Source organism: Eupeodes corollae, chromosome 3, assembly GCF_945859685.1.
Source record: "Eupeodes corollae chromosome 3, idEupCoro1.1, whole genome shotgun sequence".
NCBI classification, from domain to species: domain Eukaryota; kingdom Metazoa; phylum Arthropoda; class Insecta; order Diptera; family Syrphidae; genus Eupeodes; species Eupeodes corollae.
Window position 1 is genome coordinate 82510551 of NC_079149.1, and position 13025 is coordinate 82523575.

General features: G+C 37.3%; 1 protein-coding gene across 1 annotated transcript; it reads right to left on the bottom strand.

Annotated features, from left to right (window-relative positions):
- Nucleotides 1–2605: 2605 nt before the first annotated feature.
- Nucleotides 2606–7804, bottom strand: LOC129950651 (uncharacterized). The gene has a single exon (XM_056062578.1). It carries the CDS (start codon nt 7802–7804, stop codon nt 2606–2608), a length of 5199 nt encoding a protein of 1732 aa, XP_055918553.1.
- Between the last annotated feature and the right edge of the window lie 5221 nt (nt 7805–13025).

Here is a 13025-nt window from a genome sequence, read left to right on the forward strand (position 1 = left end):
CTAATTGTTCGCCTTTATATTTTTCTTTCACATGAGGTTTTTAAAAAATACTTTCTAGAAACAACAAAAAATTGATTTTTTTGGAAAACCTAAGTTAAAACTAAAAATATCTCTTAAAAATAAATTTTATGTTAATTTTCAAAAGTATAAATCTTTCCCTTTAAGATAAAATTTGAAGCATTTTATTATCTTACTTAGTTTCTGGAAATTATCATAAGCTAATAGTCTTTATTTGAGTTTACATATTTGCATGAAGTTTCGAGAAAAACTTGAATTTTATGCTTAAATAGTTTTGGAAAATACGTTTCGGACATCATTTTTAGTGCTGATTTCGAATCCAAACTCTAATTTAACATTATTTTTATAGTTTTCAATGTATTTTAAAAACTCGATATAATACAATTGTTTAGACAACAGATTCGTTACAAAAACCAAACTTACTTTCAAGCAGTTTTGCCTTTTTCTGTTAAAAACCATTTCAGTAAAAATGGAGGAAATGTAAGAACTTTTGAGGTTTTTTCGAACATTGTATGAAATAATATATGTAAATATTTGAAGAAAAGGATTATAGATTTGGAAACTCATCACGGATTTTATTGAAAAAAGCTTCTTCATAAATTAAGATAGCCTCAAAAAGCCTCATAGAAGAGGTTTATCAAAAACCTGACTTAATTCATTAATTTTGAGGTCGGATTTGAATTAAGGGCGTTAAAACCCACTGGAAAAGTGTAATTTTAAATGCCGACTAGTGTTATCAATTATGTTCGTAGTAGACAATCTCATACAACTTCTCAAACGGATTTCGTGATACGGTTTTTGGGATTCGTAAAAGTTTCCGATTACGATGAAATTCGTGTTAGGGGCGAGCTAGCGTTACCATTTTACTTCAATGGAAGTAGATCTACTTCTTTTATTTAAATAAATTAAAAATCTACTTCCTGCTTCGCACCATCATCAAAATATTGAAATCTACTGCATTTTTAAGATCTGTGTTTCTACCTACTTCAATTTTAATAAAAATAGACTGAATCTACTCCTTTTTTTCTCCTTATCGCTCCTGTATGTAGTCCTAAAACTTTCTAGAGAATTCAAAATCGCTTGAGTATTTGCATTTGCGGTGAGGTTCCGTTTTATTTAATGTATTCTAGTTTAACCCTTTGGTCATTTTTACTTTCGACATATGTGTAGGTCCTGTATGGCAAGTTTTACATTCGTAAACAAATTCGAAGTCGAGATTTTAATCAAACATGACATTACGAGTGTAGAGAAGTCGAAAAAAAGAGGGTCCCCTGATTTTGTCGGTTTGTCTGTACGTGTTTCTTGTTTTTTTTTTTTTTTTTTCAAATTAAAAATAACAGTAGTCCCAATACAAATTTGTACGGTCAAAAATCGATAATTCGATTTTTTTTTTTAAACAACCGATAGATAAATAAATGCTTGCTAAAATTTGTGTTCTTAGTTTGGCTTCTTTCAATATAAAAAAATATTTTTTATTATTGCTCCAGAAGGGTACCTCAGATAGAACCGTTATTTTTTTTTAAGTTTTTTCAAGAACAAAACTATTTTCTTTCTGCCAAAAATGTCATTGTTTTTATTATCAATTTAAAAACATACATACATATAATATGATTTTTTTTCGAAATTTGATATCTTGAAATTAGTTTACAAAATCAAAATGCAAGACGTCTAATAATAAGTTAAAAACTATGTATGTATGTACATATATACCAAAAATATTTTTAAACTAAAATTCAAAAACGATTTTCAAATACAAATTAAAAAAATTAAGGTTTTTTTTGAAAAATCAATATTTTCTTTTTCGGACTTAAAATTAAATTGGGTGGCGCAACAGTCCGTTGTGAACCAGGGCCTAGTGAGTTACAACTCTCAACCATTCCTGTGTGCGAGTACAGTTGTCAGGAATGGAAGGGACCTACAATTTTAGGCCGAGTCCGAACGGCTAATTTGAGAAAAGCTAGTTCTAGTCACCCATCTTGTACACTTTTTAGTATTGAACCTTCTCAAAGCCAAAGTTTTGTGTTTGAACCTATATCTAGTTTAGAGATTCTAAAGTTAATTGGCACTTTAAAAACTTCAAACTCTTCTGGTTATGATGGCATTTCAAATATTTGTTTGAAAAATGTAGCATGTTTTATAATTGATGTTTTGGCACATATCTTTAACAAAGGTATTTTTTCTGGAGTATTTCCGGTAGCTCTTAAATGTGCCAATATCTTGCCACTTTTCAAGAAAGGAGCAACTAATGATCTGGGTAACTATAGGCCTATATCACTCTTGCCTTCGATAAGTAAGATTTTTGAAAAAGCTGTAAAAAATAGAATGGTGAGTGTAAGTGGCGGCGGCGGATTTTAAAATGAAATATAAAAACACATCATTTTATGTAAAGAAAATATTTATTCTTAGGTATACTTTAATTTATTATGAAAATAAAGAATTTAATGCAAAGTTAAATTTAATGGTTAAGCGAAGTTTTCTAAATGTTTGTTCTCCTCGTCTCTATATCACGGCTTCACATTACATACTGCCCCATATCCTTTGAATGCAAGTAAAGTTCTCTCTCCACCTAGCATAGCATCGTCTCACTCTAACATTCCTCCCCCCGTGAATCGCTCTGGGATTCACCATCCAAGTTTATGACAGCTAGGCTTGAGGCTGGTCGACGAATGCATGTATTGGCAGTCCGAACTTCCGCAAATCGTACTTGTCCGTCCTTGGCTGGGAACACTTTTGTGACACGACCTTTACTCCACAGGCTGCGCGGCTGATTTGGATCGCATACCAACACGAAGTCGTTGATCTGTAGCGGGCGTACCCTTTCGTTCCATTTTGGTCTTTTCAAGAGTTGAGGCAGATACTCGACAATCCATCTTCTCCACAAGCGGTCTTTTAGGTTAAGAGCAATTTTCCACTGTTTCCTAAGGCAAACCTTTTCATCAGGCGGATATGGTGTCTGGGTAGAATTGACACACCCCAGAAGGAAATGGTTTGGAGTCAACGGTTCCTCATCTTCTGTGGAAAGTGATATGTCAGTGAGTGGGCGTGAATTAATCACATTTTCAGCTTCGATCAGGACACTTCTCTCCCAACAGCCTCCGGAACTTGGGTTCAATGGGCAATTAAAAATCCATTCTATCCCTCTACTGGTGGCTTCACTTTCAATTCGATCCAGATCGAATAAATGTTGTTCTTTCTTCAACTCTTTTTGAGCCCCGATAAAGTTAGTCCCATTATCACTCCTGATTCTGACTGGTGTTCCTCTCCGATTAATAAAATTCCGAAGACATATGATGAAAGCGTCTGTGGATAAATTTTCGGCTAGCTCGAGGTGCGCAGCACGTACAGTGAGGCAAGTAAAGATGACTCCCCATCTCTTTTCTCTCCGGCGACCAATTGTAACATTTAGAGGGCCAAAAAGATCAACGCCAGTGTAAGCAAATGGGCGGACGAAAGGAGTTACACGGTCGATTGGCAGTTGACCCATAATTGGCGTTTGAGGTTCGGCTCTATCGATTTTACACTGTTGGCATTTTCGTCTTACCAATTTCAGAAGCATCTTGGGGTGGGGGATCCAGAATTTTTGTCGGACTTCATTCAGGACAACAGCTGAATTTTGATGATGTAACTTCTCATGATAAAATTTCATGATGAGCATTGACAATGGATGCTTTGGTGGCAGTAAAATTGGACGTCTGGCTTGGAATGGCAGGTAGAGGGCCTCATCGAGTCGACCTTGAATTCTTAATATACCCCTTTCATCTAGATACGGATTTAGTGTGTAGATGGAACTTTTCTTGGTCAACGGCTTCGATGACGACAGCAATTTAATTTCTTCTTCGTATTGCTCCTTCTGGACGATTTTACAGAGACTGTTTTCGGCGTTCTTGAGTTCGGCAATTGTAAGAAAACAATTGGACGTCTTTTCAATGGGCACAACAAAGCGGAATTTTTGTGTGGCACGAATGACATATGCCATCGTTCTTTGAAGTCTCTGGTAGGATGAAAAGAGTTTAAAATTTATTAGTAAATTACCATTCGGGGACTGAAGCAGCAGCAATGGCTTGATTTCTTCGACATCGCTGACTGTTGTAAGCGGTTCAACTATTTTGGCTGGCCATAATTCTTCGGACTGCTTCAAAAATTCAGGACCAGTGATCCAAACACTGTTTGGAACGAATTTTGGCGAACCGTTTGCTCGAGTGGCTACATCTGCGCTGTTCTTTTCAGTTGGTGTCCATCGCCATTGGTGTGCCTCCGATGAAGTTAGTATTTCACTGATACGGTGAGCCACAAACGCTTTGAAATTTCGTTTGGTTGATCCAATCCAATATAGTAACGTTTTCGAGTCGGTCCAGAAAGTTATCTTAGAAATTTTGATGTCGTGATTCCGAATTACAATTTTACTCAATCGTACTCCAAGTACTCCTGCTTGGAGTTCCAGCCGAGGGATGGACATAATTTTTTGAGGAGCACCGCGCGTTTTACCACAAACAAAGGTAACATCTATTCCATCGTCATGGATTATTCGCAAGTATGCTGCGGCAGCGAATGCAACTTGGTTTGCATCCACGAAAACGTGAAGTTCAGTAATTCTTGCTGTGGGTAGATGTGATGAATAACATCGGTGGACGTGGAAAGAATGAATGTTTTGGAATTCTGTCCACCATTTTTGCCATCGTTTTTTGGCCTCTGGAGGCAGCTCATCATCCCAGGCAATGTTAGTTTTCCAAGTGTCTCTGACCAGTATTTTTAAATATAGGAGGAACTCTGCTAACAGTCCATATGGATCATATATAGCCATGACTATACCAAGCAATTCACGTTTTGTTGGTGGGCGGCTGCCTTCTAGGACCTCTTTTGGTATGCTATGAAATTTTGTCTTAAATTCAAAAGTATCCGAGGCAGTATTCCAAAACATCCCCAGTACTTTCTCCGACGTGGACCGGCGTTCCATATTAACAGTGCTTGTCATTTCTCTTGATTTGATGTTCATCTCGTTTTGAAGTTTTTTCGAGTTTGATGTAAAATTCCTGAGCTCAAAACTAGCTTCGTTGTTGATGCGGACTACGTCTTTACAAATTCTTATGGCTTCTTTTTCATCATTAAAGCTTGCAACGTAATCGTCAACGTAGTGCTTGTTGATAATGGCTGAAGCGGCCTCTGGATAGTCGTGTTGAAAGTCTTGCGCATTCAGATTCTTGACATATTCTGCGACACATGGCGAGCAAATCGCTCCAAAGATCATGGACACCATCACATAGTGATTGATAGGCTGTGTCTCATCCCCATCTCGCCACAAGAATCTCTGTGCTTGTTGATCCTCAGGGCGTATTTGTATTTGCGAAAACATTTCGCGTATATCAGCAGCTACCCCTATTATACCTTCTCGAAATTTAAATAGTATATTTACTAGCGGTTTGGCTTGTTCGGGTCCTTTTAACAGTGCTAAATTAAGGCTTAAATTATTCACTGTGGCAGCGGCATCGAAAACAATCCTGATTTTATCTGGTTTGTGTGGGCTTTGAACAGCAAAGTGGGGTAAATACCACACTGGCTGAGATGAATTATTTATCTCGTCTGGCTGAAGTTTTCTTGCATATCCCTTTTGGATATATTTGGTCATCTCGTCTTTATATTTTTGGGCGAAGTCGGGCTTATGTTTCATTTTGTTTTCTATTCCAGATAAACGTTGAATGGCCATTTGAAAACTGTTTGGGAGGGTCGGTTTCGGCTTCTTCCATAGAAGGCCGGTCTGAAAACGTTTATTAATTCGACAAGTTGTTGTTTCCATCGTCCGACGGGCTGTTTGGTTGTCTTCAGATTCAAGGATACAAGATGCCGGATTGATTCCAAAATTGTCGGCGGCAAAATATTCTTGAACTAGGCAGTGCAATTCGTCCTGATGTCGAATCATTAGAACTGTTGGTGTTGACGTCACAATGTTGTTGGTTGGTCCACATGCGACCCATCCAAGTTTCGTCTTCATAGCCACAGGTTTTTTATCTCCAGCTGAGACTACTGTAGAAGATGTACCGAGATGAATGTTGTCCAGTCCGATGAGAATAGATGGTCGGGCGTTTTTATAATTTCTTAATGGAAGAAACTCCAAATGTTTGTGCTCCGATTTGTTGAACGTCTGCATGGGCAAGTTGACATTGCGCACTGTGCGGCAGTTTAAAATGGTGTAGATATTTGGATCATCTTCACCCCGAATCTCTAGGCTTATACTTTTTGACGGTTCTGTAGTGGTGTTTTGTCCATACCATTGTAGTTTTAACGGCTGCGATCTTCCTTTTAGTCCTAGTGTAGAAGCGACTTCTTCCTCCAGGATTGTCAGAGCAGATCCCTCATCGAACATAGCGAAAACTTCTGTTTTTCCATTTGGACCAAAAAGCGTTACAGGTAAGACTTTAAACAGAAGACTCGTGGAGCTTATAGTTCGGCAACTTAGCAATGGCTGGGCAGCGGCGTCAGCGAAGACGGAGTGGTTTCTTAAATGTGAAGACTCATCGTGTAGACTTGTGTGATGATATTTTCGACACTCTTGTATTCCACACATTTTTCTCTTTCGGCAGTTTGCAGTACTATGACCTTTACGCAGACAAGAAAAGCACAAATGCAAGGACTTTACCTTTTGCCACCGATCGTCTACACTTAAAGAACTGTAGGCACTGCAATTCGAAATGAAATGATTGTCTCCACACAAGTAACACTTGAACGTCAATGTTGGATATGATCCTTCTTGCCCTGTGGTACTGGCATTGTTGTTCACGTAAAGCATCCGACGGGGTTGAGTTTGTGGTTTCAATCTAGAATTGGAAGTTTGTGCAGGTGGGCTTGACGGCGGTGGCATCAGACATACAACTCTGGCTAGTTGACATAGCCATTTTGAGAAGTCTTCGATTGTTGTATTTTTCGTAAGAGTCGTTGCATGTTTAACCCATTCGTATTGTTTATCTTCGGGCAGCTTCCCAACTAATTCTTCTAGAATTATTGAGTTTTGAAGGCTGTGTTCACTCTTGGATGCTTTCAACAATGCAACGACATTGCGAACTTGTGTCGAGTAATCGAGAATTTGATCGGTTTTATTTTGTTTCATGGCTGGGAACTGTTGAATTTTCTGGAGTTGATTCCTTACGAGAATATCTGGCCTACCAAATCGAAACTTCAATTCCTCAATTATCTCTGGAACATTTTCTTTGTTGATAAGCATCGACGTTACTGCTTCTCGGGCTGGCCCGTTGAGGCATTTCTGCAATCTTTGCAAATTTTGACGATTGTTGTAATTGAAGTCAGCTGTTGAGTCTTCGTAGTTGGCGAGAAAAAGAGGCCACTCATCGGGCCGACCCGAGAACGTAGGCAAATCGTGTAGTTTCATTGTTGGAGGTGCGAAGTTGTTGCTCGTTGCTGGTTGATGGCTCCAGGACATTGGCGGTGAACACGGCAGCACGGTTAAGGCGGCAGACGTTGTGTTCTTGATTGCATTTACAGGGATTTCGCTGGCATCTGGTTGGAGCTCAATCGTATTTAGCAAGACATCGTTAGCATTTGGCGGAACGTTGACGGCATTGACCATGTTGGCGGTACTCATTTTGGCCTGTAGCCTTTCTATCTCTTCTTGGCTTTGTTTTGTCTCGCTTTTGAGTTCGGCTACCGATGCACTAAGTTTCTTGAGATTTTCCAAAATAATGTCCAGTTTCGATCCTTCCACCATTGTCTCGTTCGCTCTGTCCCCTTCCTCACTCAAATTTTCTTCCTCCTCCTCATGTCTCCTCGTTCGCGGCATGTTTGATACTTACAGACAGAATTGTAAGCTGGGCTGTGATTGGTCACTTAAGCTTATTTTTTAACTATTCAAATAGAACGCGAATTCTGATTGGTTCGCGCCTTGTGATAACTTTGGCGGCGCGACAAACTTTTTTGTATTATATATGTGTATATAGAGACGAAAGATTTTTATTTAGAAAAACATGTAAGTGGCGGCGGCGGATTTTAAAATGAAATATAAAAACACATCATTTTATGTAAAGAAAATATTTATTCTTAGGTATACAGTGGACGTCCAATATAACGAATGCCCCATATAGCGAATTTGCGATATAACGAACGATTTTGAAATTTACATTAACATCTCTAAATAACGAACGATGATAAAAATTTGCTATCCGATATAACGAACGCGTATATATATTGCCTTAAAATGATTTTTTTTCTTGCCATTGTGATCTGTGCATATATTTTTATGTCAACACATAAGTTTATTCTCGTACATATGTATGTGTGTGCGCCAAAGGTTAAAAACTATAACAAGCTTTCTGTTTTTCGTTTAGTCTTCGCATCGCCTACTAAAACATTTTTGTTAGAATTCTTATTTTTTGGTTTGTCTATCGCTAGCTTTGAATTTTATGTACGGTCTTACACACACATATTCAATGACACGACGGCCAGATATGTCAGCAGTTAAATAGTGTTTTTGTTGTTTAAAGTCTCGTCTGGTTGAAACGCTCCGTAATAATTTTGTAGATTTAGTTTTGTGTACAAAATATTAAAATGAACACAAAATCTCAACGTACTCGGCTTTCATTAAAGGACAAAGTCAAAATTATTGATGAGTGCAACAAAGGCGTTTCACTTAAGGAAATTTCAATAAAATTCCGTGTGCCAAAATTATTAATAAAATTAATAAATCAACCACTTACTTAAATTTTTTTGAATGGAAAAGTCGATCGATATAACGAACGCTCTCGATATAGAGAATGACCTCGAACATTATATCATTCGTTATACTGGACGTCCACTGTACTTTAATTTATTATGAAAATAAAGAATTTAATGCAAAGTTAAATTTAATGATTAAGCGAAGTTTTCTAAATGTTTGTTCTCCTCGTCTCTATATCACGGCTTCACATTACATACTGCCCCATATCCTTTGAATGCAAGTAAAGTTCTCTCTCCACCTAGCATAGCATCGTCTCACTCTAACAGTGAGTTTTTTAAAGAGAACCAAATTTTTCAGTGATGTTCAATTTGGTTTTCAAAGCAATAAACCAACAGAAGATGCGTTGTTACATTTCTGTTCTCAAATATTTGTAAGTCTTGATAGAAAAAGAAATACAGCTGGATTGTTTGTTGACATATCAAAAGCCTTTGTCATGGTTAATCACCAAATTTTGGTTAGCAAACTTGAAAGTGCTGGGTTTCGAGGATTCATTAATGATTGGCTAAGATCTTATTTAAATTTAAGAGCCCAAAGAGTGAAATTTGATTTTGTTAGGAGTGATATAAAGACATTCGATTTGGGAGTTCCACAAGGTTTGGTTTAAGGACCAATACTTTTTCTGGTATACATTAATTCTTAATTCAGTTTGCCTTTTAAGGGTTCTCTTACAGCCTTTGCAGATGATGTTGGTTTTTCGAATGGTACAGATAGCTGTCTGAATCTTATATCGGATATAAATTGGAATCTCAGCTTGTTAAGAATCTGGTTTGCAGAGCACAAATTGATAATAAGTTCTAAAACCAAGATAATGTTTTTCAGTTTTTTCTGGCAGAAAGATTGTTAATGCTGATCTCTTTTTCCACGCTTCTGAGTGTCCAAAATTCAAGCTTTTTAACTGCACCTGTAATCCTATGGTTACTTCCACAACATTTACGGATTCCATAAGCTGTAGTGATAAATGCTTCAAATTAGAAATTGTTAATGAATTCAAGTATTTTGGATTAATAATTGATTCTAGAATGAGTTTTTATAACCACACAGAGAATCTTAGACAATATTTTCGATGCACTCTTAGAAACTTTTTCTTTTTGCTAAAGTTTGCTCTTCCAAACTGCTACTTAAAATGTATTATGGCATTTTTCATTCGAAACTAGAATATGGAATTTCTTGTTGGGGAGGTTCATATTATAACAAAATACAACCTTTATTAGTTTTGCAAAAAAGTGTTTTGAAGAAAATATGTGGTAAGCCTCGCATGTACCGTAGTTTTCCACTTTTTAGAAATTTGAAAATTCTTTCAGTGAGACATATGTATTGTTAGGTTAGGTTAGGTTGGAGTGGCTGTCCAGATGTCATTGCCACACGTAGACCTCAAGGGTCCATTGTGATACCACTAATGAGGTTACTCATGGGAGAGTAATGAATTCAAACAAACCATTTTGTACTTTTAATAAAGTTAGAGAGACGTTTTGTGTCAATCGTTGCCAGTTCACTGGTGTTTTCGAAGAAGGCATTACCGAGAAAGTTATACCTTCTAATGGAGAGTGCTGGACATGTACACAGAAGGTGTTGGACTGTTTCCTCTTCCTCCTCGTCCATGCAGCTTCAACAGAAGTCATTTGTGTAGAGCCCTAGCCTCAGAGCATGTCTTCCTATGAGGCAGTGTCCCGTTATTACTCCAATTGTAGAGCTTATACTTTGTCTGCTCAGTGATAACAAGCTTTTTGACCGTTTTAAGTCAATGCTTGGCCATATTTGCTTGGTTGCTAGGCAGGTGGTACTTTGTGACCATCTAGCATTTGTTGTTTCTAGAGCATATTGCTTGAGAAGATATTTGCATGTAGCAAGTGGTGTTCCTATGTTATGTTTTTGTCTAAGATAAGGCAGAAGTGTTCCGTTTTTGGCGAGCTCATCGGCTTTGCAATTTCCCGGAATGTCTCTGTGGCCCGGCACCCAAATGAGGTGAATGTTAAACTGTTCCGTCATCTCATTCAGAGATGATTGACAATCGTGGACTGTTCGAGAGTTTGTGGAGACAGACGCGAGAGGTTTAAGAGCGGCTTGGCTGTCTGAGAAGATTCGTATATCCTAACAAGATATAACGTTTTCTTTGAGCCAGGATAGTGCTTCTTTAATTGCCATTACTTCTGCCTGGAATACACTACATTGATTGGAAAGTCTATAGGATAGACTGAGATTCAGTTGTTGTGAAAAAATACCACTTCCAACTCCGTGATCGGTCTTTGAACCGTCAGTATAGAAGTGTACCGCATCATCTTCCAGGGGTTCCTCTTCTTCCCAGGAGGATCTTGAAGGGATGGACACATGGAATCTTTTACCAAATACCATTTTTGGGGTGGTATAGTCTAAGCGATCTGGGATAGATCTGAAATTGTCTAGAATAGTTGTACGGATACGGTTACGGATATCGCAACGTCGTCAGCGTAGGCAATCACCTTGAAACACTCTGTTTCCAATGCTGTAAGTAAGTCGTTTACTACCATGTTCCATAAAAGAGGCGAAAGGACTCCACCTTGGGGAGTGCCTCGATTCACCGATCTGGTGGTAGTAAAACTTCTCATGTTAGAAATTATTGTCCTGCTTTTGAGCATGAGACTTATAAGATCTATGATCCATTGCTGTTGTTATCGCCTGGTAACTGACGTTGTTGAAAGCTCCTTCAATGTCTAGGAACGCTACCAGGTTATATTCTTTGTATTCGAGGGAATGTTGAATAGTACGTACCAGCGAGTGAAGTGCTGATTCTACTGATTTTCCCTCAATAGAACATGTTTTAAATATTAAGGCGAGGAAACAACTTTAAGTCATAGAAATTTTTTTTTTCTTTTTCGGACTTAACCCTACTTTTTTGTATTGCATTTTTTGAGCCTAAAACAAGTTTTTTTTTTAATTGATAGCACAGCGGCGCGGCGTACTAACAGCTAGGTATGTAACCCCCCTGCTTGGGATCGCTGTAGGATTTGGGGTCGGTGTGGGTATATGCAAAGTACTTTTTGCATTTGAGCACTAAAATCAATGAAATCCCCAATAAAAATAAAACAAGTATGGCAATACTGAACAAAAAACATGGAAGAAATGTCAAAATCAACCATTTTTGTGTGTTTTGTATGTAAAAAAGTGAACTTTGAAAATTAATTAAAAATAGAAATAAATGTTTCCTCGTTCTAAAATTGCATTTGTTATTATTTATTTGCACATATCTATCAAATAAAAAAAACCGCTAGTCGAAATTCGTGCTGCGGTAATGGAAAGTTGAGCCCTCCATTTACCATTTAATGGAGTATTTTTGATTACAATAACTATTTCTTGTAGAACTCGTCCCTTGCAATCAAAACATCCTAAAATTATTTCATTTGACCAACACGAGTCCAATCTTTGCGTTTTCGTTGCCAACATTTAAGAATTAATTTAAGAAATGTTTCATTAACATTTTGAATTATATGATATGAAAAGCTTTAATGATTCTAGTTTCTTTATTTAATGAAATAATGTAATTTAAATTATGTGGAATAATACGAAAAAGTTCATTTTTGAAATTTATCTCCATTTTTCTCAATCTACTTCACTTTTTTCCTAAAATCTACTTCTACTTTTATTGAGAAGTGGTAACGCTCTGATTATATGTAATATCCGTGGCGTGACGGGTAGAACTGTAATGTCTGGTCCTGGGTTTAAACCCACCATGTGCCACCTTATTTATTATAAGGGTGCAAATCTTCTAAGAACAATACTTGTCATAAAAAGTGTTTTTTAAATTGACCATTCGAACTTGTCTCTGAGATTACTATCACATACGTATATTTAAGAGTTTCAAAACTAACTAAGCCTAAGTTCTCTACGAGCGCCACCTATTCATTTAAATATATTTATACATACATACATCCATCTTTCGTCTACAACAGATCAAATAAAAGTGGTATGATGATGCTTGTAGAAAAAGCAGAGAAATATCTTTTAAATGGTTAGAACTCTTTAGGAAAACTAACAACTCAGCCCTGAAATATCTTTTTCTGCAGGCGAATAATACTTATAAAACCTGTGCCTCTATAAAAAACAAACAATTTGTGCAAAAAATAGCTCTTAATATGATTCAGTGCAGGGATGCTAAAGAATTCTGGAAAAATATGCGAATTTTAGGTAACCGAAACAGATCTAATGTTTTTTCAATTAGTATCGACATGATGGGCTCTTACTTTACTTACTTAAGGTGGCGCTATAGTCCTGTGTGAACTAGGGCCTCACCCAACAAACTTCTCTATCTAGCTCG

Excerpts from the sequence above, each read along its gene's own strand:
- LOC129950651 (XM_056062578.1), bottom strand. The coding sequence starts at position 7,804 with ATGCCGCGAACGAGGAGACATGAGGAGGAGGAAGAAAATTTGAGTGAG.